Source organism: Phalacrocorax aristotelis, chromosome 23 (assembly GCF_949628215.1).
Source record: "Phalacrocorax aristotelis chromosome 23, bGulAri2.1, whole genome shotgun sequence".
Classification (NCBI taxonomy): domain Eukaryota; kingdom Metazoa; phylum Chordata; class Aves; order Suliformes; family Phalacrocoracidae; genus Phalacrocorax; species Phalacrocorax aristotelis.
In genome coordinates, this window is record NC_134298.1 from 1,720,654 (window position 1) to 1,743,420 (window position 22,767).

A 22,767-nucleotide genomic window follows, 5' to 3' on the forward strand; every position below is an offset into this window, starting at 1 on the left:
CGTTATTTCCTTTAACTCCCCAGGGAACCACCTCCTGCTTCTCAGCTTCAGGTTCCAGCAGGCAAGATCACCTGGGGGTTACTGAAGGCGGCACAAAGTCTCCTTTTCCTGGCAGATCAGGCTCTGGCCCCAGATCTCAATTTTACAACCAAACCACATTTAAGAAGTCATTTCCCCTTTCCTGGCTTTTCGTCCAGGTTATAACTCATAAAACCAAAAGCATAGTTTCAGCCTGGAGATCATTTACAAGTGCTTGCTCGGCAGTTGGCTGGAAATCAAAGCAGTGGCTGCCTGGGCTGCCCACACAGCTGCAGAGCTGAGCCTATTTCTCTTGAACCATTAGCCAAACTGTGCAGGCAAGGTGTCTTCTTATGCAGTTCTGACATCCACATTCCAGAGCAAGTAGACTGAAGCAGCCTGTTCACCTCCTATCCCAGGTCCAGGAAGGACCTTCCTACCCGGAGCTCCCAGCCCTGCCAGTGTCTGGGTGACTCACAGCAGCTGTTTGTCCTCCTTGGAGTGCACAGGTCAGCATGGGAAGGACCATGGTGTCACATCCCACCCTTGGTGCTGCGATGTCCCTGGCCTGTGAATGCTGCCGTGAGCCGCCAGGATCGCGGGCACCCACGGGCAGCTGTGCCTGTCGCGCCCAGCTGCCCCTGCCTCTCAGGCCCCAGAGGTAGACGGGCACTCGCACACTCACCCCAGAGCCCTGTCACCAAACCAGGCGGGAACACAGGCTCTGCAGACAAAGCCCTTGAGGATTTCCACAGGGCTCTTCCCATCTGCCACTGGCCAGCCTGTCTGTGCCCCCTTCCCTGCCCTTAGGAGGGGGTGCACCACAGCAGCATCTGAGTTACTCAGGAGATGCCATGACAGCCAAGGGCAGCAGCACTCCTTCACTATGTCTCGCACAACTGATGTCTGACAATATGCCTGCCCTATACTTTGTGAGTCTGATCGGTATCATCTGAAGCCTAGCCAGGTTGTCATTTCTACTGCCCGCTTCCAGAACATCGCTATCACATGCTGTTCCTCTCTGGTACCCAGTCACTGTTTTACTCTGACCCCACACCTTGCTCTCAGCTTTTCACTTCTGTAAATCAAGCAGAAAAGGTACCCAAGAGTGGTAGAACAAGAGCCAAATGATTGCCTGGGGAGGACGAGGGTGGATTGCTGCGAAGACTCCACCCAGGCCTGCAGCAGCTGGTGCTTGCTGGGCACAGGGAGAGCTGGAGCTGGGCTGGGGGGCGGCGGGGGCGGCATGTGGGGAGAGGTCAGCACCTGAACGCCCTGGGCAAGACAAAGCAGAGCGAGGCAGGAGCACCCTCTGCAGAGCAACTATCAAAATCGGTGTATTTGCACTGTGACTGTGAAAACTTGATCTCATCACCTTTGGCTTGTGTTATAGCACACAAATTTTTCCTCCTACAGTTGAGGCATTCACTATTGTTACTGCAGTCACGGGCAGTGTTACGCTGGGTTTGTTTTACTCTAAAGGTGTTGATTTTTAACCAGTATCAGCTCTAACCATGTGTTATAGGGTTAACATTTGGAAACAGCACACATATATAGGCATACATATTAAGCTTTGGTTACTAGACAAGTACAAACATCCTCCAGTATTTATCTGTACTATCTGCCTTCTAAATTAATTCTATCCCATCCAATCATAATGGCTTAGTCATCATCTCCCCTGCAATCTGCATATACGTTAAACAATTCACCTGCTTTTAACTGCTAAAATACTGACTGCACTTAGTTTGTGTCAAAAAAATTTTACCTCTCTGTTTTACACCCTCCTAGATTTCTTCTACATGTATAGTCACCTCTTAAAGCACATTGCTGAAGCAACAGTATTATTTCTAGGCTGGAGCGGCTGCTTATCTTATTGCAGGCCACCCCAGGGGACCACCGTAGAAGATAAACTGTGAAGACTTGTCTCAGCAGCCTGTCAAAGGCTGATCTGAGCTATGTATCTAGTTTATACCTACATCACTGGATGTATTTTTAACTTTTTGCATTCTTTTTGCTGGATATTTTCTGATTTTGTAAGTGTTTTGTAGCTGTGGGGGACTTCAATTACTACAAAACAAAACATAACTGCAAGAGAAAGCTAATCCAGCCCCTTGAGCTCACATTTTAAATCCACCATCTCTTTATCAACAGCCACGTTTTGCCCCCAAGACCTTCCTTTGCCATCCTTCAGTAGAACCTGGCAGGAAAGGTGCGCGGGACACCAGCACTCCAGCGCCCGCCACCGGCATCATTAGCAGGACAGAGGAAGGTCTGGCCCTCTCCAGAGCCAAAAAGGGAGCGGGCAGAGCACGCCGAGGGCCTGGATGTCTTCCCCACAGCAAAGCTCCCACCTGCACCCAGCTGTCCCCCACTCCTCTTCCACCACCCAGCCAGCAGAGACCACCACCATTTCCACCTCCTGTCTGAGCCACCACCACTTCCACGGCCACACAAGCCTGCCAGGTCACCACCAGCCTCACCAGTGAGCCACCACTGGGAGCACCTGGTCTGGAGCCAGCGCACACACCTTCCACCCCCGCAGTGCAGCGGGACCCACCTTCCGCTGAAAGGTGCCAACTGAGCTACTCCACAGCATCCCTGACCCTCTCCTTGCTGGTGCCTTCTCCTCTGCAGAACCCTCCTCCTCCCTCCATCCCCAGTGAACTAGGAAGCAAATTCACGCCACGTTTCCAATCTCTTTTCTCCTCGTTGCACACTTTCTCCCTCAGTATGCAGCACTTTCCTGGTTTATGCCTCCCTGTGTTTCTGTCTGGCTCCACACTCCCTTGCTTCCCGGAAGCCCAAGGAGCCGGTGCTCTCCTCCTCTGGCACCACTTTGCCCCTCAGGTGGGGCATCTGCCTCCACACACCTTCCTGTGCGGGCAAGCAGCGGGAGAGACTGCAGGAGGAAAGACTGGCACCCAGATGCCTCCTGCAGGGTCCCCTTCCTCTGGCTGGTGGCTTTGGTTCCTTTTGCTACCAGTGCATTTATACAAGCCCCCCTTGTCCCCCTCTAGGTTCAGTGCCAGCTGAGCTAGGCTTTCGCCCTCAAGTAGCGTCCATCCGTTCCTCTGGCATAGCTGACCCCTGCTTCCACTTTCTGTGAACTTCCCTGTCACACTGGAGCTCAGGCAGGGGTTCCCTCTTCGGCCAAGCCAGCCTCCTGCCTCACCTGCCTCACTATTTAGAACACTGGAAGTCATTGAGCTTAGTTAAGTATTTGGGCACCTTACATGTTAGTGAAGGAAAAAAAAAAAACAAACTTTGTTTTGCTTGAAAAATATTTATTCACATAACACATCATGTGAATCACAGCATGTCCCACCCTTGCCCCTTCATGTATAAAATACTGATAAAAAGTTTTTTTTCCAGAGGCAAGTTTATTTCCACAGCGTCCTCCCATGAGAGGGCAGTTCATCCAACAGCCGGAACGCCTGCTGTGCCACAGAAGTCCAGAAGCAAAACAGGGCTGCTGAAGGAAATACGGCCTGTCGTAAGAAACGAAGCTTTGCAGAGAGCTGCAGCAGCAACACGTGTGGAGCCACCAGGGTTTCAGCCCTGTCTCATTTCACGTTAGCCAGGATCTTGACCCTACCTGTGCTCCCCCTGTGGCACACCGTAACGACAGGGGCTTTGAGGGTCTTACACCAACCGTCTGAGATAACACAGGCGCCCCTGCAAATCATTTTGGACTTAACATGTGGTACAGACTTGTCTGGATCTGCACATCATCAATTCCAGTTACCAGTGTGGTTCCCTCAAGCCCCACATCTCACCTTCAGACACTGTGAACAGGAAGAACTCTGTGATTACAAAAGGGAAATGAGCCTGCACAAGGAGACTCTAAAAGGGCAAAATAAATGAACAGAGGAACATGTGCTAACATGCCAAGCTAGTATCAAAAACAGGGAAAAAAATCCAGTTCAAATTATTTTATGGCTCCTACCATCAGCCAAAAAAGGGAACATATTGGCTGGAGTCCCACCCTCGTGTAAGACAAATCCGGTCACGCCTATATAAACTTTCAACGCCATGAAATGATATCCTTTAAACACTAAACCATGAAGTTGTAAAATCAAGGTGGAATTGGACCAATTTATTGGAACAGAAAAAGATTTGCCAGGGATCCCAACTGACCTCATAGAAGATGATCTCGCAAGTGCACAGTACGCTAAATCTATCAGATTTCGTACTTAAAATAAATCTAAGGTAAATTTAAATTTGGGATTTAGATGAAAGACACAGTAAGACAGACAATGTGTCATGGAAGTCTTCCTCTCTTCCTTTCAATTCCCTAGTTCCACAGGCTCAAATGAAATCCGATTCTGTACTCAGCCTGCTAGTGCGTTTCCTCGGGAAAGCCGAGCCGCCGAGGGGCACGGAGAGCACGGATCGCTCGAGGAGCACCAGGCACGCCGAGGGGCAGCACGCCGAGGGGCAGCGCGCCGTGTATTCAAAAAGCACTGAGGCTTTCCCGCTCTCTCCTGCCGAACCGTCCCACAGGATGACCCAGGCACCGACGGCACCTCGGCCTCTGCTCTTGTGTCTGCGGCGCAGCCAGCCAGCGCCCCGCCTGCGCACTCTTCGCCTGCCCTGGGTTCCAAGTACGAAGCTGACTGGCCTGTGACAGCTCATCAGGCTGGGTACTCTCATCTGGGCCCCAAAGCTGTGCCGCAGCACACGGGTCCGCCAGTACTTTAGTTATGCAACTGAAACAAGCACGGCTAAAGCCTGTTTAACTTGCCCATATTTACTGAAATTCTGTTTTTACAGTTATTAATACCATTTCTCCAAGTTTGCAACAGGCTACATAATAAAAGCAAAGCTCACTGCAGCAAAGAGAGGATGCAGAATTTATAATCTGTTACTAAATAAAAGGCACACAACCATTCCAGACAGAAATAAATGAAGGCATTTCCAGCATCATGGCACATCATCTGAATACGGGACTTCCGTGCCACCGTCAGCCACCTGGAAATGCTCCGGACTGGTACACAAACCGGAATGGGAATGTATCTGAAGGCTGACTGAAATGGATGATGCCCAAAACAGTAGGATGCCGTTCTAGCAGAGCCCCCACAGTCTACAGGGAAAGGAGAACCATATTTAAACAATGAGGCATTTCACAACTGTCAATGTTTAAACGTGGACAGATATCTACAGCCAAGGAGGTCCGTCTAAGGTGGCTATCACCTCAGTGAGATGACACGTATGAGAATGTGTGAGAACGTCTTTCACAGTAATTTTGCAGGTACAAAGGACAATGCGAAGAACACCCTTCCCAAGGATGAGGCACATAACAGCATCCCAAGGCACGTAACTTCAGAAAACTCTTCTGACAACAACTGATTTTAAGTGAAAAGTCTGTTGCCCTGATCCCACTCTTGCTCTAAATGTACAGAACGGCAGAGAGCCCACTCCATAACAATCACAAATTAAAATCACATAAAACAAAAATCAATTAAAAAAACATAAAAATCACAAATCTGAATTTGAACACAGTGAGGACGTGCCTGATTCATCAATTCAGAAAAATACCACCCACAGAGCACAAAACCCCAACCAACCACCTCAGAAAATAAATACAACTCACCAAAACATAGTGTGCACTAGCACTAAAAACGCCAGGCTTACAGCTTTCGGAGGCTGGATTTGGGAGTCGGCACAGTGAGATGACACAGGCCTGATGGGCACCTGACTCAAAGCAGGCAGGGGAACAGCATTCAGCTTTCGCTGGGAAGCAGCGGGGCATAAAAAGGTACCAAAACATACCTCAGGTAAGATGAGAAGCATTTCAGCCTAAAACAGGAAGATTTGTGCTGGTTAATATTGTATGTGTAAAGAAAAAAGTTAGCTGAGGTTATAACCATGCTTTAAGACCCTTCCCCACAAATCCTCCTCCTCCAAGCAGAATGGTGAGTTTGCAGATGGGAAGCCCGCACTTCCCGCCTCTTTGCACACTTACTCCCAGGAGCGTGCCCACAAACAACGCAGAATTCTCCTCGGTGGCATTCTTTCATTGCAAAACACAGTGATCGAGGTCACTTCTAGCTCACTCCATCTTAGGCTCTGCCTTTGCTTCCTCTTATCCCTATCTACCCAAAAGGACTCTCCTACCTTGCAGTACAGCTGGGCAAAATTTTCACTTCTGCTTCCTATTAATCCAGATTCTTAAACTTGCAGACAATAAGGTGAGATCAGTAAAGGCTAGGGATATTTTTATAGGACCATTCTCAACTAGAGCATCCTCAGAGGAATTTGTTTCCCTACGTGCTTTCCACATGACACGTGTCTGAGTGTGATTTGTAAACTCTGAAGTTCACGGGAGGGGCTCATCCAAAGCAGCACTCAGAGGAAAGTACAGTTTGGAGGACAGTCCGTCTCGCTCCAAAAGACAATCTCCTCTGGCAACAGTTCAGTAGCTCATGTCAGATACTGCACGACGAGAAACATAATTACACAAGTCAAAATCATGCCCCCAATCATGAAGTATTTATCTTGAAAGGCTCGCTTCTCAATCAGCCGCATCACTGTATTGGATAAGCCCAACATGTTGGCAACATCCAGGATCTTCTTGTGAGTACCCTAAGAATAAAAAAGACAGCAAAGAAACAATTAACCTCATGGTCCAACAGTTCTTATTCCACAGTCCAAGAATTTCATCATGGCAAGTGATGGATTGACAGAACCTGCTATCAGCCAACAGCTCCTGCAGTTTAAGAGGAGGTGGCCAGAGGGCCCAGGGGATAGCGGGATGATGAGACTAATTCATTCATACACATGAACAGGAATGTGGTTAAAGATATAAAACAGTCTGTCCGGACAGAGACATCATAAAGAGTAGCTGAGAAAAGTGCACTCCCTATGGAGGCACTAAGAGTTTTTCTGGCCCTTTTTCAGACACACAGTCTAATAAGAGCTTGAAGCTTCTTGATCAGACAACCTTTCTTGCAGAACTTCCCTCCTGCAGCGCAGTACAGTTCATATCAATAAAAGATGGAAAAGGAAGTCCAGAAACTTGTCAGGCTAATGGCTGAGTGCAGTGAAAGGGCATACAAAAGTGTAATTAATGCAATTTCAATAAATCCTTCTGGAGAAAAGCACTGAATCATAGAATAGGTTGTGTTGGAAGGGACCCTTAGAGGCCATCCAACCCCCTGCCATGAGCAGGGACATCTTCAACTAGATCAGGTTGCTCAGAGCCCCGTCTAACCTGACCTGGAGTGTTTCCAGGGCCAGGGCATCAACCACCTCTCAGGGCATCCTCGGCCAGGGTTTCACCACCCTCAGTGTAAAGTTTCTTCCTTATATCACCTGAATCTACCCTCTTTTCCTTTTAAACCATTACCCCTTGTCCTGTTGCCACAGGCCCTACTAAAAAGTCTGTCCCCCACTGAACAAAGACTGCTAGCAGCTGTACTGCAGCCAGGCCCCACACCTCAGTTGTGTTTCACTGCCAAAGCAGTTGATATTATTAAGAATGTGGCGCCCACCAGGCACCACATCAGCAGTAAGCACGTAACAGATAGACAGTGAGCTGCAGAACTGGAGGTACCAGGAAATGACCTGGGGGAGTCACTACTGCAGTGCAGCAGGAATGCTCCTACTTTATTTCAGGCAATAGTCAAAGGAAACTATGAAATGCAGGCACGTTGATGCACTCTGGGCGCAGTTCAGAGCTGGATGTCATCCCCTCTGGGAAGAAGGGAGAGAACTCGTGGCTGCAGAGCCACAATGGTACAGGAAGGTGAGAAGCACCTTTCTAGAAATGCGAGACAAACAGGTAGCACACCAACAGGCAGGCAGAGGTGCTGCACTGAGCACCAGAGCTCAGCTCACAGCACACAGCCAGAGAGGCACTGGGCAGGACCAACCTCCATCGTGCCTGTGTGTGCACAAAGATGGGCACGGCTAGAGGGTAGCCTTGTCACATCATGGTGATGACAAGGGACCTAGAATTCTGGGTCCAAGTCCTTCACAGAACACCCTGCTTCAGAAAGCTGTTAAGACTGAAATTATTTCTTCTGTGAGCAACGTCAATAGCACAGATTCCCATCACAGTGCTCTACTACTGTGCTTTAAAATAAAAACTCTAGTTTTTGTTCACAGAATCCCAGAATCCCAGGTTGGAAGGGACCTCAGGGATCATCTAGACCAACCACTCTAAACAGAGCACAGCCTAGACAAGATGGCCCAGCACCCTGTCTAGACGACTCTTGAAGGTGTCCAACGTGGCCGAGTCAGCCACTTCCCTGGGGAGATTATTCCAACGGTGACTGTCCTCACTGTGAAAAATGTCCCTCTCGTGTCCAATCGGAGTCTCCCCAAGAGCAACTTGTGTCCATTCCCCCTTGTCCTCTCCATGTGACTCCGTGTAAAAAGGGAGTCTCCATCTTCTTTGTACCTTAAGTACTTTGTACCTTAAGTACTGGTACACGGCGATGAGATCCCCTCTGAGCCTCCTTTTCTCAAGGCTGAACAAACCCAGCTCTCCCAGCCCATCCTCGTATGGCAGCTTCCCAGTCCTCTGATCATCTTGTGGCCCTTTGCTGGACCCCTTCCAGCCTGGCCACATCCTTTTTGTATAACGGACTTTTCTCACAGTCCACTGTATCTTTGGTCTCAAAAGAATAAAAAGGTGACATTTGGGAATTGTTTTGAATGTCAACCTAACTTAAGATTAGAAAAGCTCTCTGAGGACAGAATTTATATCAACTATATTAGACATACATGCAGAAACAATTTCTCAGTCCATTAAATATACAGATTTGCAATACCAAGTTAGATAATCAGTTCCTTCCGTAGAAGGCCATGTAGGTATTCAGGCCTTTTGCTGAAATCAGGTTATATCTCTACTAATGAAACATAACCACATTTTTAACCTTCCTTTCATTAATGAAATTAATACCATTAAACCCCTGGATACTACTTCAGCACTTTTCCTGTCTCCGGAGCAATCTTTTCACACTACTTCAGAACAAAAGAAAACCTTGCTTGAAGAAGAGAAACCAGAAATGAACCAGACATGAGAACCAGAAAACGAAAGCAGACAATAGGAGAGCAAAGACTCGTCAGTTCTTGCACTCCGTGGAACAGGACAAGTAGAACAGTTAAAGCCTTGTGGCAATTTGGGAGTACTGGGTTCGTACCTGTTTATTTATATCCAATGCCCAAGAAGTTACACAGAATAACATACTTCCAAATTAACACACTTATCTCGACAAGCTGTCTCTATGCTAGCTGCTTCTGCCAGATTTGTAAACATGCAACAGCGTCTTTGATAGCGTAACAAAAGCTAAGCTAAGGGGAAAAGGAATATGAACAGGTTTCCTTATCTGTGATAAGAAATATCCCCCTGAAAACATACAAACATGACACTCCCAAAACTACAAACTATCAGTAGCAGTAGGCGGAGACACTCTTAACTTTTCTGTTAGAGCTCTGACCTGAAGTATCCTTGGCTTGCCACAAGCTGGCAGCTGAGGCAAGGCATGCTTATATTTGCAGAAGGCCCATCATGATTAATCCAGGCACGTGACTGCAACCTAACCAGCAAAAGAAACAAGACAGGACTACTGAGTACAACCAGAAATAGCATTTCCTCTCAACCTCTTTGAGGCAGCAGGTCCTGCAAGTGTTCCTTTACCATATTGGCGAACCATGGTTGTGTTCTCCTGACTTGCGATGCATGCACTTCCTTCTCAGGAACCCTCCAGAAACCGAGTGCTTCCGTCACTCATCAGAGATTACCTTGAATCACTGACTTACCATCTTGTAGAATCCACAACTCCCTTCCCTCAGTGAAACACAGGTACACTCATACACTTTAATGACTGGATGCCCCAAGCCAACATGATCAGCCACCAAAGCTATGCAGTGCTAAACGCAGAGGGCAAATGTCCTCTGCCATTACACCCTGCACGGTCCTGCCCAGTGCTTTGGGAACACCAGCTAGCATGGACCTCTGTGATTGGGATAGGAAGCGCCTGGCTTGTAAATTGCAACAGACATCAGGATTAAAATAAACACCTAGCAACTCTGGCCTGCGAAGACCCCCAGCTCTGGTAACTCCTAGGAATCGGGTACCACGGGTAGTAAAAGTCGCTCCAGGAAAACACCTACGCACTGTAAGGGCGAGACCCGTACGTGTGCACACGTCAGCTCTCTGTACGCCACCTGGCTAGACTGGCCCTGTGGCCAGTGAAACCTGGCCTATACCACGAACAGAGCTTGAGGTGAAATTCATCTGACAAAACACAGGGATTTACGTGAGCAATTAAAAATGCCTAAATCCTCTAGCAAATACATCCCAAAACAAAGCAGTTTCACAAAACAGACAATAGTTATCCTCAACAGAAGATTAATACAATAGAGAGAATTTTCCCACGTCTTTCAGAAATACAGCCTTCCCCCAGCACACACTTCTTATTAAAAAGGGTTTTGTATCCTTGAGCTATTTGCTCAAATTTAACACCACTCTGAACCGTCTTTAAAATAAAATACAAATATTTGTTCGTAAGAGACATGAAGAATTAAAGCTGTCATTAACAGCTTTAATTAACAGAGAAAGAGAATATTGTTGAGGTGCGTTAGACCTGGGAGAGTATTATCTTTATTGCTAATCTTAAACACAAGGACTTTATGTCAGCTCTGTGGTTGCTCTGAGTGATGTTCATCTGAATCAACACCTATCTGCGGGCTAGCCATTACTTCCCATTCTTCACTTGAACATAAAAAAAACCAAAACAAAACCAAACACCAAACCAAACCCACAAACAAAGAAAAAAACCATAATGGAACAAAAGATAACATTCAGCATTCCAGATACTAACTACTGTGCAGGTGAAGACTGCTAGGCCATCCAGCCACAAAAAGAGCTTATAGAATCATAGAATGCTTTAGGTTGGAAGTTTTAGGTTGCTAGAGGTCATCTAGTCCAACCCAGCTTAAAGGTGTTCCCAATAAGATGATAAAATGTAAAGATTTCAGGTTTAGTTAAAACGGACTTCGGGCCTTTCACAGCACCCTCAGCTTGAAGCAGTATACTGAAGCAAACTCCTGTATTTATTTTACTGAGCCTGGTCATCACGAACGCAGAAAAACGTGGGGTCTTTTTGGTAAAAAATGATGCCCCCACCTTTAATGTCACTCTCTGGTCCCTCAGCCCCTGAAGGATGTTGGTCCCACTGCCAATAAGATCATCCATGCCACGATGGGCATTCTGGAGGGATTCATTAAACTGTAATGTTTCGTCGATCGGTATGGTGGTGTCAGAGTCCTGTGGGGGAAATGCAGCGCGTTGGTTACCTTGCCTGCTCACTCATACTGCCCACACACAGTTAGATCCAGAAAAAGAACATGCAGAAACAAATGTGGCAAAAAACTTGACAGGACTTGAAGTATTATGTTTTAAACATTTTTTTTTTCATAGGGATATTAAATACAGCATTAATATTTGAGTGAAAAAAGTCATTTAGAGAAGGCTACAGGAAGCAAGCCAAAAGGCAAAGCTGATCAGCTGTTCAACTGCAATTAGATCTCAAAGAATAAAAAAAGCAGATCAAAAGTGCAGGTTTTTTAAAATCTCAGTTTATGATATATGTAGGAAAGGGTATTACCAGCGAGAGCATCAAAACTAACAGAAGGTGTTTAACAAGGAGTCATTTGCTCATTGCAACTAAAAGACTTTTGAAAGATTTAGTAGCATGTTGTTAAGCGACAGAAGGCCTGCAAAACAGCGTCTGGGAGATGACATTCTGTAATTTCCTATTTACAACATGGTGCAAATTTCCGACAGTGAGGGCAAACAGACAGAGCCTAGTTCGCTGAAGGTCTGACTCACTCAACACCCAAGGCCTTATCTAAAAAACAAAAGTTAACTTTTTTCCAGAAAAGATGCATTAGCTCAACTGGAAACTATGAGTCTTGAAATGGAAATAACTGGATAAAATTCTGTAACCTGGGTTGCACAAGAGGTCAGAGGATATGATCACTTTTGTCCGTCAAAGGCTTCCAGTTTAATCTTCCCCGGACACCATTCCACTGAAAGAGTCAAGAGCTCATCACTCTCACTGTTTACGAAGAGGAATCATGGTATTGGTAAGATGTCAGTGTGGAAACACTGGCTTACCCGCTTCCATGTCCTCAGAATGGCAAGAACTACTAAAATGCAGAATTCATATTTAGGGCACAAAATGGTTAATAACCTACATTTGACTGTCAGCCATCAGTTACATGCATGTGGTAACACCAAACGTGCTCTGAGTAGACTCTGGTGATTATTGTAAAAAAAAGTTAATCGGGGAATGACACGTATGACGCAGCGTCAGGTGTTATACGCCGAGGTGGGTGTTCTGCTTAGTGCAAAAAAAAGAAGGGTAAAGGACAGAGCTGTTAGCAGCTGCAGGGTCAGGGTTACTGGACAAAGAAGCCACAACAGCATGCACATCTCTTTGATCAACGTTACTGAAGCACCAAGGCTGAAACAAGCGTCTTGTCGTACGTGAGTCTGCAGAGCAGAAGCACTTGGATTTGCATCTGAATGGCTATTATTTCAGATATTTATTAAAACTCCAAACCACCAGGGATTCCATTTCCTATAGGAGGAGCTTGCAGGGGTTTTTTACACACCACAAGGCACCAAGAGAAATATCGAAGTCGTTTTTTGACCCTCCTCATAGGAAGACTAGATGGCATCATATTTTTCATTTGCTGTTAGTGGTTTTCTCCAGAGTGGTACAAGGGAAGGCTTTAAAGATAAAGGCCATATTTATCTTCAAATTAACCAAAATGTTCAGAACTGCTACAGCTTTCAAAGGCTGTTACGTATCTAACAGTGATTTATTCAGGACACTTACGTGCTCAGATGACATCTCTATTTAATAGAATAGGGTAGTATATAAATAGAAACTGTGTAAACAGATAGGCCAATAAATGACAAAGAAATTTTCCAATTCGAGGGATATTGTCCTTTAAAAGTCACATTTTTGTAACTAGATAAAAGAACTATAAAATAATCATGCTTTTTATTTCATCTTGAGACACCTGTCAGCATCTAAATGAGAAAAAACAACTCACCATTTATTTTGCATTTGCAAGCCTGCTACTGCTCTTCAAACCTGTTCCACTTACATGTGTTTTATTTTCAGACAAGCTTTCCTACAGAAAAAATTTCTGCATATTTGCAGAGGGACACCAGAGTGTTTTGAAAACAAGTCAGGTTTCAAATGTCAGTGTTCCTTTCAAGTCTTATAATTTGAAATAGCCAGCAAAATGCTAGACGTCATCTTTATGTCAGGCTCTGAGAAGTGCATCGAACTCCCCAAACCTCAAGAAAACAGGACTGTGCACATTCATCCTTCCTTGCTCTAACAGTGAATGACAGCACAGAAAATGAATGGTAGGTTTATGCCTTTAACAGAAAAAACAAAACAAAACACAAACAAACAAAACAACCCAAACCAACACAAAACCCAAAACAAAACAAAAGACTAGCTTTTGAGTTACAGAAAAGCTAAATTTGAACGCACCCCTACAGTATTCAGCGCAAAATTCCTCTAGGAATTTGCACTGGAGGGACTGCCCAGTGGAGGAACTAAAAATGAACAAGAACAGGTGGAAACACATTCTTGTCATTAACAAATTCCAAATAATTTATGGGTAAAAAGCAAGGGTTTTTTTTCCCCAGCTGTGAGATTTATATTTGGCCAAATTAAAGCTTGCTGACATTGACTGACAGCAGGGCATATAAATGCCAGACGTTCTACAAATATCTGGATTTGACAAAGACGCTGGACACAAATCCAAGTAAAATGTATCCTTTGGTACCTACCTCATTCGCCTTTTGAAACTGCTGTATAAAGTCAGGTAGAACTGTACTGGGTAAAATAGGAGCAGCAGTTTCTGGAGTCTTTTATGACTGCCTCTCAGTAGACCAACTTCTCTGAGGAGAGCTGTGCTTTGTCAACACATACTGTTATTCTTTCCTATCTTTACTCTGGTTACATCTCACAGCAGCAATCTGATAGAGTCATGCCTATGTCTTGCCTGAAACTTCTCTGAAAAGACTACAGCTTCTAGAACACAGAGATCTAAAATAAAGAATATTTACATTAGTAGTGAATGTACGTGCAAGCAGCTCTTCTCGCTGTCGCTCCTGCTGCTCCCGGATGTAACGGCGATGTTGAAAGTTCCTCAGAGCTGTCTGCAGATGCTGAACATCATACTTCAGCTGGTCAACTCGGCTAGAAAGGATCAACAACAGGAACACATTCCCAGGGATAAAAATAACATTCCTTTCTGCTGTTTTTTAAATAAACAACGGAGCATTACAAATTAACAGTGACGAATAATAAAGAATGATGGGTTCTACTTATCTAGAAGAAAAAGGACATTCAATGTTAGGCTTATATGCCAGCCTTAGATCTTCTGTGCCTCTTTTTTCTACTAAACAGGTGATTATTTAACTGGAGGATAATGACAGAATTTGAAGCAGAATTCTCGAGCTGTCTTTGGACATCCTATCCCATGACCAGTCTCTTCAGGAGTTATATACCTATATTCCTCATCTAACACAGATTTGGAAAGACAGTAGGATTTGAACAGTTTCTATTTTATGTCCCTCATGCACATAAAAGGTTAAGCTTTCAAGTTTCATTAATTAGCACCATGATCTTAAGTGTGAGTTTTTATTACAAGGAGTTTAAAAGTCAGTGGGCAATACAGGAGACATCTCCACTGGGCTAAAACAAATAATGTCCAGAACTCCATTGTCGCTGATTAAATGTTTGATGACTGTAAAGAAAGACTATTTCAGATAGTGACCTCTATAACACAGGTGACATGAAGCCCACCCCTAGTGTCTACAAAGGCATTTTGGGACTAAACATTAATAGTAGAGTCACAGAATAAATTAGAACAGAAAGTCTTGAGGCCTCTGGTCCAACCTCCTGCTTAAACCAGTGCTAACTTTAGAAACCTCCTTATTTTAGTCACCAACAGCTAGGAAAATGGTCCAGAGGAAATGACAGCAACTGAAGTAATTTTACTCCTTACCTCCACAAATGCCATTAAAACCAAATGCCATATAGAGCAGAAATTTTTCTAAGTATCGAAGTGCCATGTTCTGCCCATCTCAGAACAGAGGCATGAATCCAGCTCCATCACCAGTCCGTGGTTAAATGCAGGAAAGTGATTTTGCCTCTGTGCCTCAGTTTTGATACTGTAGAGCACAGACATAAGGCATGCAAACTGTAAAGGTTTTGCTCAAATCAAAAGGCAAAGGGCTTCAATAAATTGAATGAAAATAATTACAAAGACCACAATACGCTATCATAGCAAGAAGGTGAACTTACAGTTTAGCATTCTGCCGCTTATTGGGAGGTTCTTTGCTGGACAGAATTTCCAGACGCTCCAAGCTGCTGAATATATTGTCTATTCGTGCCTGAATCTCATTTTCTACTACTGCAAGGAAATAAAAAAGTGATTTGATTTTAATTAAAGAACTGCAATATGAGTGAGGGTAAAAGCTCAAAAGCATTCAAACCAGTATTTAAAACTTGACAGATGCAAATCCCCACTGCATGAAAAAAAATCAGATAACTGAGAACTATACACATCATGAAAAGCTACTTCTTTAACTCAGTAATTCAAGACTCTTGCCTTTCCCTCCTGCTCTGAGGAGGGAGCTAGGAAAACCCCTGCTCTTTCAAGATATCTGAGCCCCTTTCCCTCTCAGCTCCATGTATCAGGATTTAAAGCTCCCACATTCCCTCTGCAGCCCCTCCCTGTTCCCTCAGCAGGGTTTGCTCACACAAGCCAATAGCCAAGGCGATTCTTACAACAGCAGCAATTTAAACCTCTGAAAACTGTTAACACAGAATTAATACACATCAACCATACCTATAGCAGGGGAGTTGGACAGATCACAGGAAGGATTCAGAGCTGACAGGGATTGGCAGGCTGAACAGCTCAGAAAGACATGGCCAAAAGAGGGCTGAAGCCCTTGCAAGTGGGAAAGCAAGGCCACAAAATAACTGCCTCTGTAATCATCTATCTTGCAAATGCTTCTGGTAATCTGTGCAGAAACAGCAGAGGGGCAATAGTACACACCACACACTCACGTACTGTAATGAGGAGGGAAACTGATAAAATTGGGGAAAAAGAGTCATATGCTTTCAGTTACTGTAGTCATTGTACAGCAAAACTCGGTACAAACCACAACCCCCTTCCTTATTTGACAACCACATTTTCTAACCATGTCACAATCCAGCATTTCACAACTTAAAGAATTGCACAGAAGGGTGAAAGACACTAGTCATAGACATCCTTGTGTTTAAAGAAGGTGAGCTGTCAGGCTGAAGCGTACGCACCCTACAGAGCATGGCCACAGACTGATTATTAGAGGACAGAAGCACCACCACGTCCCTGCAGCCATGAGGACAGTCCTGAAGTCTCAGGCTGCCCTGGTCAGACCTGATATAGACAATCACCAAATCCCACAGACACCATTTGTTGTTATTTCGCATTCAGACTACAGAGGTATAAAGAAAAGTGTTGTCAACCAACTGCTAACTACCCCACAGTATCTCAGGACTGTCCAGAAAATCACATTCAGCAGAACCCAGAAAAGCAAACAGCACATACACACATACAGCCCCTTTCCTCTGCCCTTTGATCTCACGCAATCAAAGAGTAACTAACCCACGTACATAGACGCAAATCACTCAAATTGTCCTAATTCATCTCTCCACCATTTAGTACAGCTCAACTTAACAGAAAAGCAACCAGGAGAGCAGACAGACAACTACATCAGCTTTTGCTAGTCCAAACAATAGTGTTATTACCGTGGTCATCTTATGCTTTTCTGAACAAGAAGGGATTATTGCCCAAAGTTGGAAGAGGAAAGCTGCAACAGAAAGTTTCATTTCCTGGATCTTATTCCTGCTCTTCAGCCAAAAGATAATCCTTCTCCCCATAAATTCTGAAATATGCGCTAATGTCTAGCACACATATCTATATCTTTATATATATTAAAAAATATATAAAACCAGTATGTTAATTTATTGACCATGTAAGATGGTGCATAATCCTATCTCTTGGAATGGTCTCAAGTAGCAGAGGCAAGATGGCAAACTATGCCAGTTTTCAAGGGGGTCCAAAATCCCATCTAGTGAACACCAGCCCAGGAAGTCTGGCATTGCGCTAGGAGTAGTATAGCCACCACAAAAAATGGAACCAGGAGATAGGTCGTTACTTTTTGATAGGAAAAGTTATCATAGTCCTTTCTACAGCAAAGCCATGCTTCACAAATATATTTAGGGTAAGACAAGTCAGTCAACATGTGCATAAATGTCTCCAGTCAGTGCAGTGTGCTTTCACTTCAGAACTTTCTTATGAGGCCCATTAGCAATTACTCATACAGGAATTAAGCCTTCAAACACAGGTCCAAAATACATTTGCCAGTTCTGCACTGGGGTAAAAAGTCCTGCCACAATATGTCATAGTACCTTATTACAGTAAATTTATTACCACAGGGTTATAGTCCAAATTTACCAGAGCAATTTCAGACCTGGCTGCTCTACCTGTTTCTCATAAGCAGATGGAATTACAGGTCCTGACTCTGATGCAAGCAGGAACTATCAGAATCATCCTGCTCAAATTCCTGCACACCAAATCACGGCATTTTCCCCAGAAACTGGGCTAAGCATATTTTGGGGAATACTGCCAATTAGTGGATGCTTAAGGAACAGCAAAGTAACAGGGCAGGTATACAATGACACTTCTCAGCTTTTGAGCTTCTAACAAACTAGGCTGGTGATGTCCTGAATTTGCAGTTCGGCCCACATAAGTGTGCATTATACCTCCATGAGTGCATCAGCGTGGGGGGTTTTACCTTGTTTATGTTGAAGACCTGCACAGCATACCCTGACAATGAGTCCTGAAATCTAACAGCACCAAAAAATATCTGGCATTCCCATATCAACACTGTAGAAGCATCCACTGTAAGCACTATTTGTCAGTTAAAGAATTACTATTGGAAGATGATTTGAAGTAAATTGTACCTCTGCCTTTTCTGCTCTGTCCTTCATATAAAACATCACCTTATCAAAGTCAAACAGTAGAATAATTTTAATGCATTCCTGTGCATTAAATGCATTCCTGTTTTGGCTGGGATAGAGTTAATTTTCTTCACTGTAGCTGGTACAGTGTGTTTTGGCTTTGGTAGAAGAATAGTGCTGATGGCACACTGATGTTTTAGTTGTTGTTAAGTAGCAGCTAAGTGTCCCTAAGTAGGGCTTACACTAGTCAAGGACCTTTTCAGCTTCCCATACTCTGCCAGGGGCACAAGAGAGGGGCGGGGGCACAGCCGGGACAGCTGATCCAAACTGACCAAAGCGACATTCCACACAATATGACGTCATGCTCAGTATATAAAGCTGGGAGAAGAAGGAGGAAGTGGGAGGAGACGTTCAAAGCGATGGCATTTGTCTTCCCAAGTGATGGTCACGGTTACGTGTGATGGAGCCCTCCTTTCCTGGAGATGGCTGAACGCCTGCCTGCCCATGGGAAGGAGTGAATGAATTCCTTGTCTTGTTTTGCTTGTGCGCACAGCTTTTGCTCTTCCTTTTCATTCTATATTACTGTTATTATTATTATTACTACTATTACTGTTTTGCTTTACCTATTAAAACTGTCTTTTTCTCAACCCAGGAGTTTTCTCACTTTCACCCTTCCGATTCACTCCCCCATCCTGCCGGGGGGCGGTGAGCGAGCGGCTGGGCAGGGCTTAGCTGCCAGATGGGGCTAAACCACGACAATTCCAAATTGGTGATGTGTCTCACCAGCTGATCACAATGCCTGAAGAGCCAAATTTGTTCCAGTAACAATTGTAAATACAATGATAAAGCATACAAGGTTAGAAACACAAGCAAAATCGAATCAGTACTGGAGTGGACTTTCCTCACTAGTTAATTACTTACAGTGCACTGACTCTTTGTCTGAAGTCTCCAGGCGCCCCATGTAAGACTGGACCTCATGGACTTGCCTATCAAAAGACAGAGTAAATGAACAGAAGTCATTTAACAGCTATAAAATCAAATCATTTTTCAATACCTCAATTTTCAGCTTCTTTTACTTAAATGTACTTTTTAGAACAGAATATGAACAGCTACACGGCATTCAGTGCAGCCAGCCTACCAACGAACACAAAAAACCAACCCAATTCTTCAGTACAAAGCAAGCTGTGCTTTTACTTAATATGGATCTACAAAATAGCTTTCAGTTTAAAAATAAAAATAATGGTGAAAGGGCCTTTCTCTTCTTTAAAGATTTCCAGTCCAGTTCTAGCTCCCTATTTGTATTTATAACCTGAACTGGGGCTCTCTCCCATGCCACACACCTGCAATGCTGAAAGTCGTTAAGATCTACCTACTCGAAGACAGCCACAGAGACAAGATTTCAGATTCACAGTAGGAACTCACATGGGATGAGCACAGCAGAGGAAAGATCTGACTGGGAGAAGAGTCTGCAGTGAAATACTACCTACGTACGCCACTGAAGAGTGCTGATGAGACACCATATCTGTATGTCACTGTGTAAACCGGTAGTACACATCTTCAACGCTAAACACAGGGTTTTTCCCTCCCTTCTCAAAAAGAAAACAGAAGCACTGGCAAAGGTTCACAGAAGGACAATAAAGATTATGAAAAACACAGAGCAGCTTTTATACAAGAAAGTTGTTCAGTCTGGCCTGGAGATGATAACCTAGGGAGATATCTTAGGGCATAAAGAAGGTGAATAAAGAATGACTTTCACTGTCTCTTACAATATATGAATCATAAAAGCATGAAATGAAATTAAAAGACAGCTTAAAACTGAAGAGAAGGAACTCCTGATGCTGGACAAGCAGTGCCAAACAAACAAAAAAAACCACGCAAACACTGATGGGGTTGTTAAATTCCTGTTTCAAGAAACCCCCAAGCCTCAAATTTCTGGTAGATTGGGACAATACTCAACAAAAGTATCACATATGCTTGCCCATTTCTTACTGCCTGTCCCAGAGATCTGCAGTAAGACAATGCTGAGCATACACTGGGACAGACAGACCTTTGGCCACACTTGGTGTGAACAACAGCAGCTGGGATTCAGACTTTAAGAAACATTCTTAAAAAGTTACAAAGATACCAGGATCTTTTTCAAAAAAATATTTGAGAGATCACAATTTTGGTCACGTTAGTAATTCTTTTTCTGGTATATGTACCATTTGATAACTACAGCACAAATGTTTATGAAGCCAGATGTCTGAAGCCAACTTACCTTACAGAGTAATAAAATATTTACTCTTCAGTTATTGTATAAGATTTTTAAATAACTATCAGGGCTTCCTTCCAAATCATGACACCGTGCTGCTAAAGATATAACCGAGTATGCCACAAGTACCATAGTGCTTGGAATTAACTAGAGAACCAATTCAATACCCAGTATCTTGCAGCCCATACTTGTTCTACAGTTTTGTTTTCAATCAGTTTCTCTAGGATGCCTCAGACAGCTTGAGACTTGCATTGCTCCTAAAATGCCTGTTTAGAAGTTCAGGTTTAGCAGCTGTATCAGATCACATGCAACTGGATCAGAAAAACTACTTCACACTCACCAGGGCTCTTCCCATGACAGAAAACACAGTAAGTCTGAGGAAAAGGTGAGAAGAGAGTTTAAAAATTCAGAGTATCCCCAGACTGACAACAAACTACAACATAAACACAGCTCAGTGACTACGAAGTCCAGCGAAGCTGCGGATGCCCCATCCCTGGGTGTGTTCGGGGTCAGGTTGGACAGGGCTTTGGGCAACCTGATCTGGTGAGAGATGTCCTGCTCATGGCAGGGTGTTGGGCTGGATGATCTTTCCAGGTCCCTTCCAACCTGAACCATCCTGAGATCACAGAATGAGGCAACGTGGAAATGGGAATAAGAATAGATTAATATCAACAACAGTTATTATTACGGGCATGCATTTCTAGATCAACAGCAGAAGCTCCCTACAGGGTCACTCTGCATGACAATTTAATGAAACTCTTCCTTACCACACCACCTCCTTCACCAGAGCTCAAGAAAGAAACCCATTCCCACTGAAAGTTGAAATATTTGGATTACCTGCCTCCTTTGGCTGTTTCCCACAAGCTATCCTATACCACACAGATCTGCAAGATTTTTTTGCTTTATTTTGCAATTTTCATACCACTTCTATCTCACCAGATTAGCTCTATCTGTGAAACCATGTTTGACGTCATCAAGGAGTCACACATTTCCCAAGGTGGTTTAAATGCTGTCTGCTAGTGATCATGAAACCCCGCTGCCATAAAATCACAGTCATAGAATCATTAAAGTTGGAAAAGATATCTAGGATCAAGTCCAACTGTCAACCCAACACTACCATGTCTCCTAAACCATGGCCCCAAGTGCCACATCTGCACGTTTTTGAACACCCCCAGGGATGGTGACTCCACCACCTCTCTGGGCAGTCTGTGCCAGTGTCTGACCACTCTGTCTGGAAAATAAATTTCCTCTAATCTCCAATCTAAACCTCCCCTGATTCATCTTGAGGCCATTTCCTCCCATCCTGTCGCTGGTGACCTGGGAGCAGAGACCAGCCCCCCCCTCACTCCAGCCCCTCTCAGGCAGCTGCAGAGAGCGAGAAGGGCTCCCCTCAGCCCCCTCTTCTCCAGGCTAAACCCCCCCAGCTCTCTCAGCCTCCCCCCAGCACACTTGTTCTCCAGACCATGCCCCAGCTCCGCTGCCCTTCTCTGGACACGCTCCAGCACCTCAAGGGCCTTCTTGTCCCCAGGGGCCCAAACCTGAGCCCAGCATTCGAAGTGGGGCCTCACCAGTGCCGAGCACAGGGGCACTGTACTAAGTAGCCCGCTGGACAGGGACTACTAAATTGGTGTGCCTTAAATGAACATACACCTGCTCAAACAGAATCCCTTGTTTGCAGTGAATAGCTGCAATCCTGTGCTCAAAGTCCCGAGGCGAGCAGGCCTCGCTTGCTCTCGGGCCGACGTGGCTCGCAGCAGGCCGGGACTCGGACAGACACACGGCCAGCCGGGTCGGACACGCTTTTCCTTCCAGCCTTCCGCGGCTGAAGCACAGCCCCCACGGCGAGACCCGGGCGGAAGCGAGAACTTGTGTGACAGAAAAGCTCCCGAAGGGCGGCGGGAGCGCGCCCGGCATCAAGCGGGGCACCCGCCCCCAAGGGCCTTCCCCGCCACCCCGGCCGGACCCTGGACGCCCCGCGGGCTCGGCGGTTACCGCACCCCGCCGCCGCCTCACGCACTTGTTGGTTTGGTGGTAGAGACCCTCCATAACAGCGGCCCGGACCGGACCGGACCGGCCCGACCCCGCTCCGCTCCGCCGCACACGTCGCCACCTTCCACTTCCGGCCCCGCCGACTTCCGCTTCCGCCGGCCGCGGACATTTCCTCCGCCCCGCGTTGAGGCGCCTGCGCTGGGCGCTGCGAGCGCCGCCGCCGCCAGGGGGCGCTGCCGGGTCGCGGGCGGGAGGGAAGGGACGGGACTGGCAGCCATGGAGTGTGCTGAGGGGGTCGCCAGCACGGGCCATCGCGGCCGGCGCCTGCCGCTGCACAGGACAGCCCCAGATTCACACCATGTCTCTGAGGGCCTTGTCCAAGTGCTTCTGGAACATCGCCTGGCTGGTGCCGTGATGCCTCCCTGGGGAGCCTGTTCCAGGGCTCCACCA

General features: G+C 45.5%; 1 protein-coding gene and 1 long non-coding RNA gene across 3 annotated transcripts; both read right to left on the reverse strand.

The window, feature by feature from the left end:
• Positions 1–3,281: 3,281 nt before the first annotated feature.
• LOC142067691 (uncharacterized) lies at positions 3,282–3,695 on the reverse strand. The gene is made up of 2 exons (XR_012664126.1): positions 3,614–3,695; positions 3,282–3,506 (listed from the first exon to the last, which is right to left on the reverse strand). It is a non-coding gene; the product is annotated as an uncharacterized LOC142067691 (long non-coding RNA).
• Positions 3,696–4,747: 1,052 nt separating this feature from the next.
• GOSR2 (golgi SNAP receptor complex member 2) lies at positions 4,748–22,472 on the reverse strand. 2 transcript variants are annotated; one of them, XM_075116588.1, is made up of 6 exons: positions 22,346–22,472; positions 18,999–19,063; positions 15,372–15,480; positions 14,129–14,261; positions 11,156–11,296; positions 4,748–6,603 (listed from the first exon to the last, which is right to left on the reverse strand). In XM_075116588.1, exons 1-6 carry the CDS (start codon positions 22,372–22,374, stop codon positions 6,442–6,444), a joined length of 639 nt encoding a protein of 212 aa, XP_074972689.1. In that variant the 5' UTR covers positions 22,375–22,472; the 3' UTR covers positions 4,748–6,441. The 2 variants fall into 2 exon arrangements, with proteins under 2 accessions (XP_074972689.1, XP_074972690.1); XM_075116589.1 differs by lacking the exon at positions 11,156–11,296 and having other exon boundaries at positions 22,346–22,461.
• Positions 22,473–22,767: the final 295 nt, after the last annotated feature.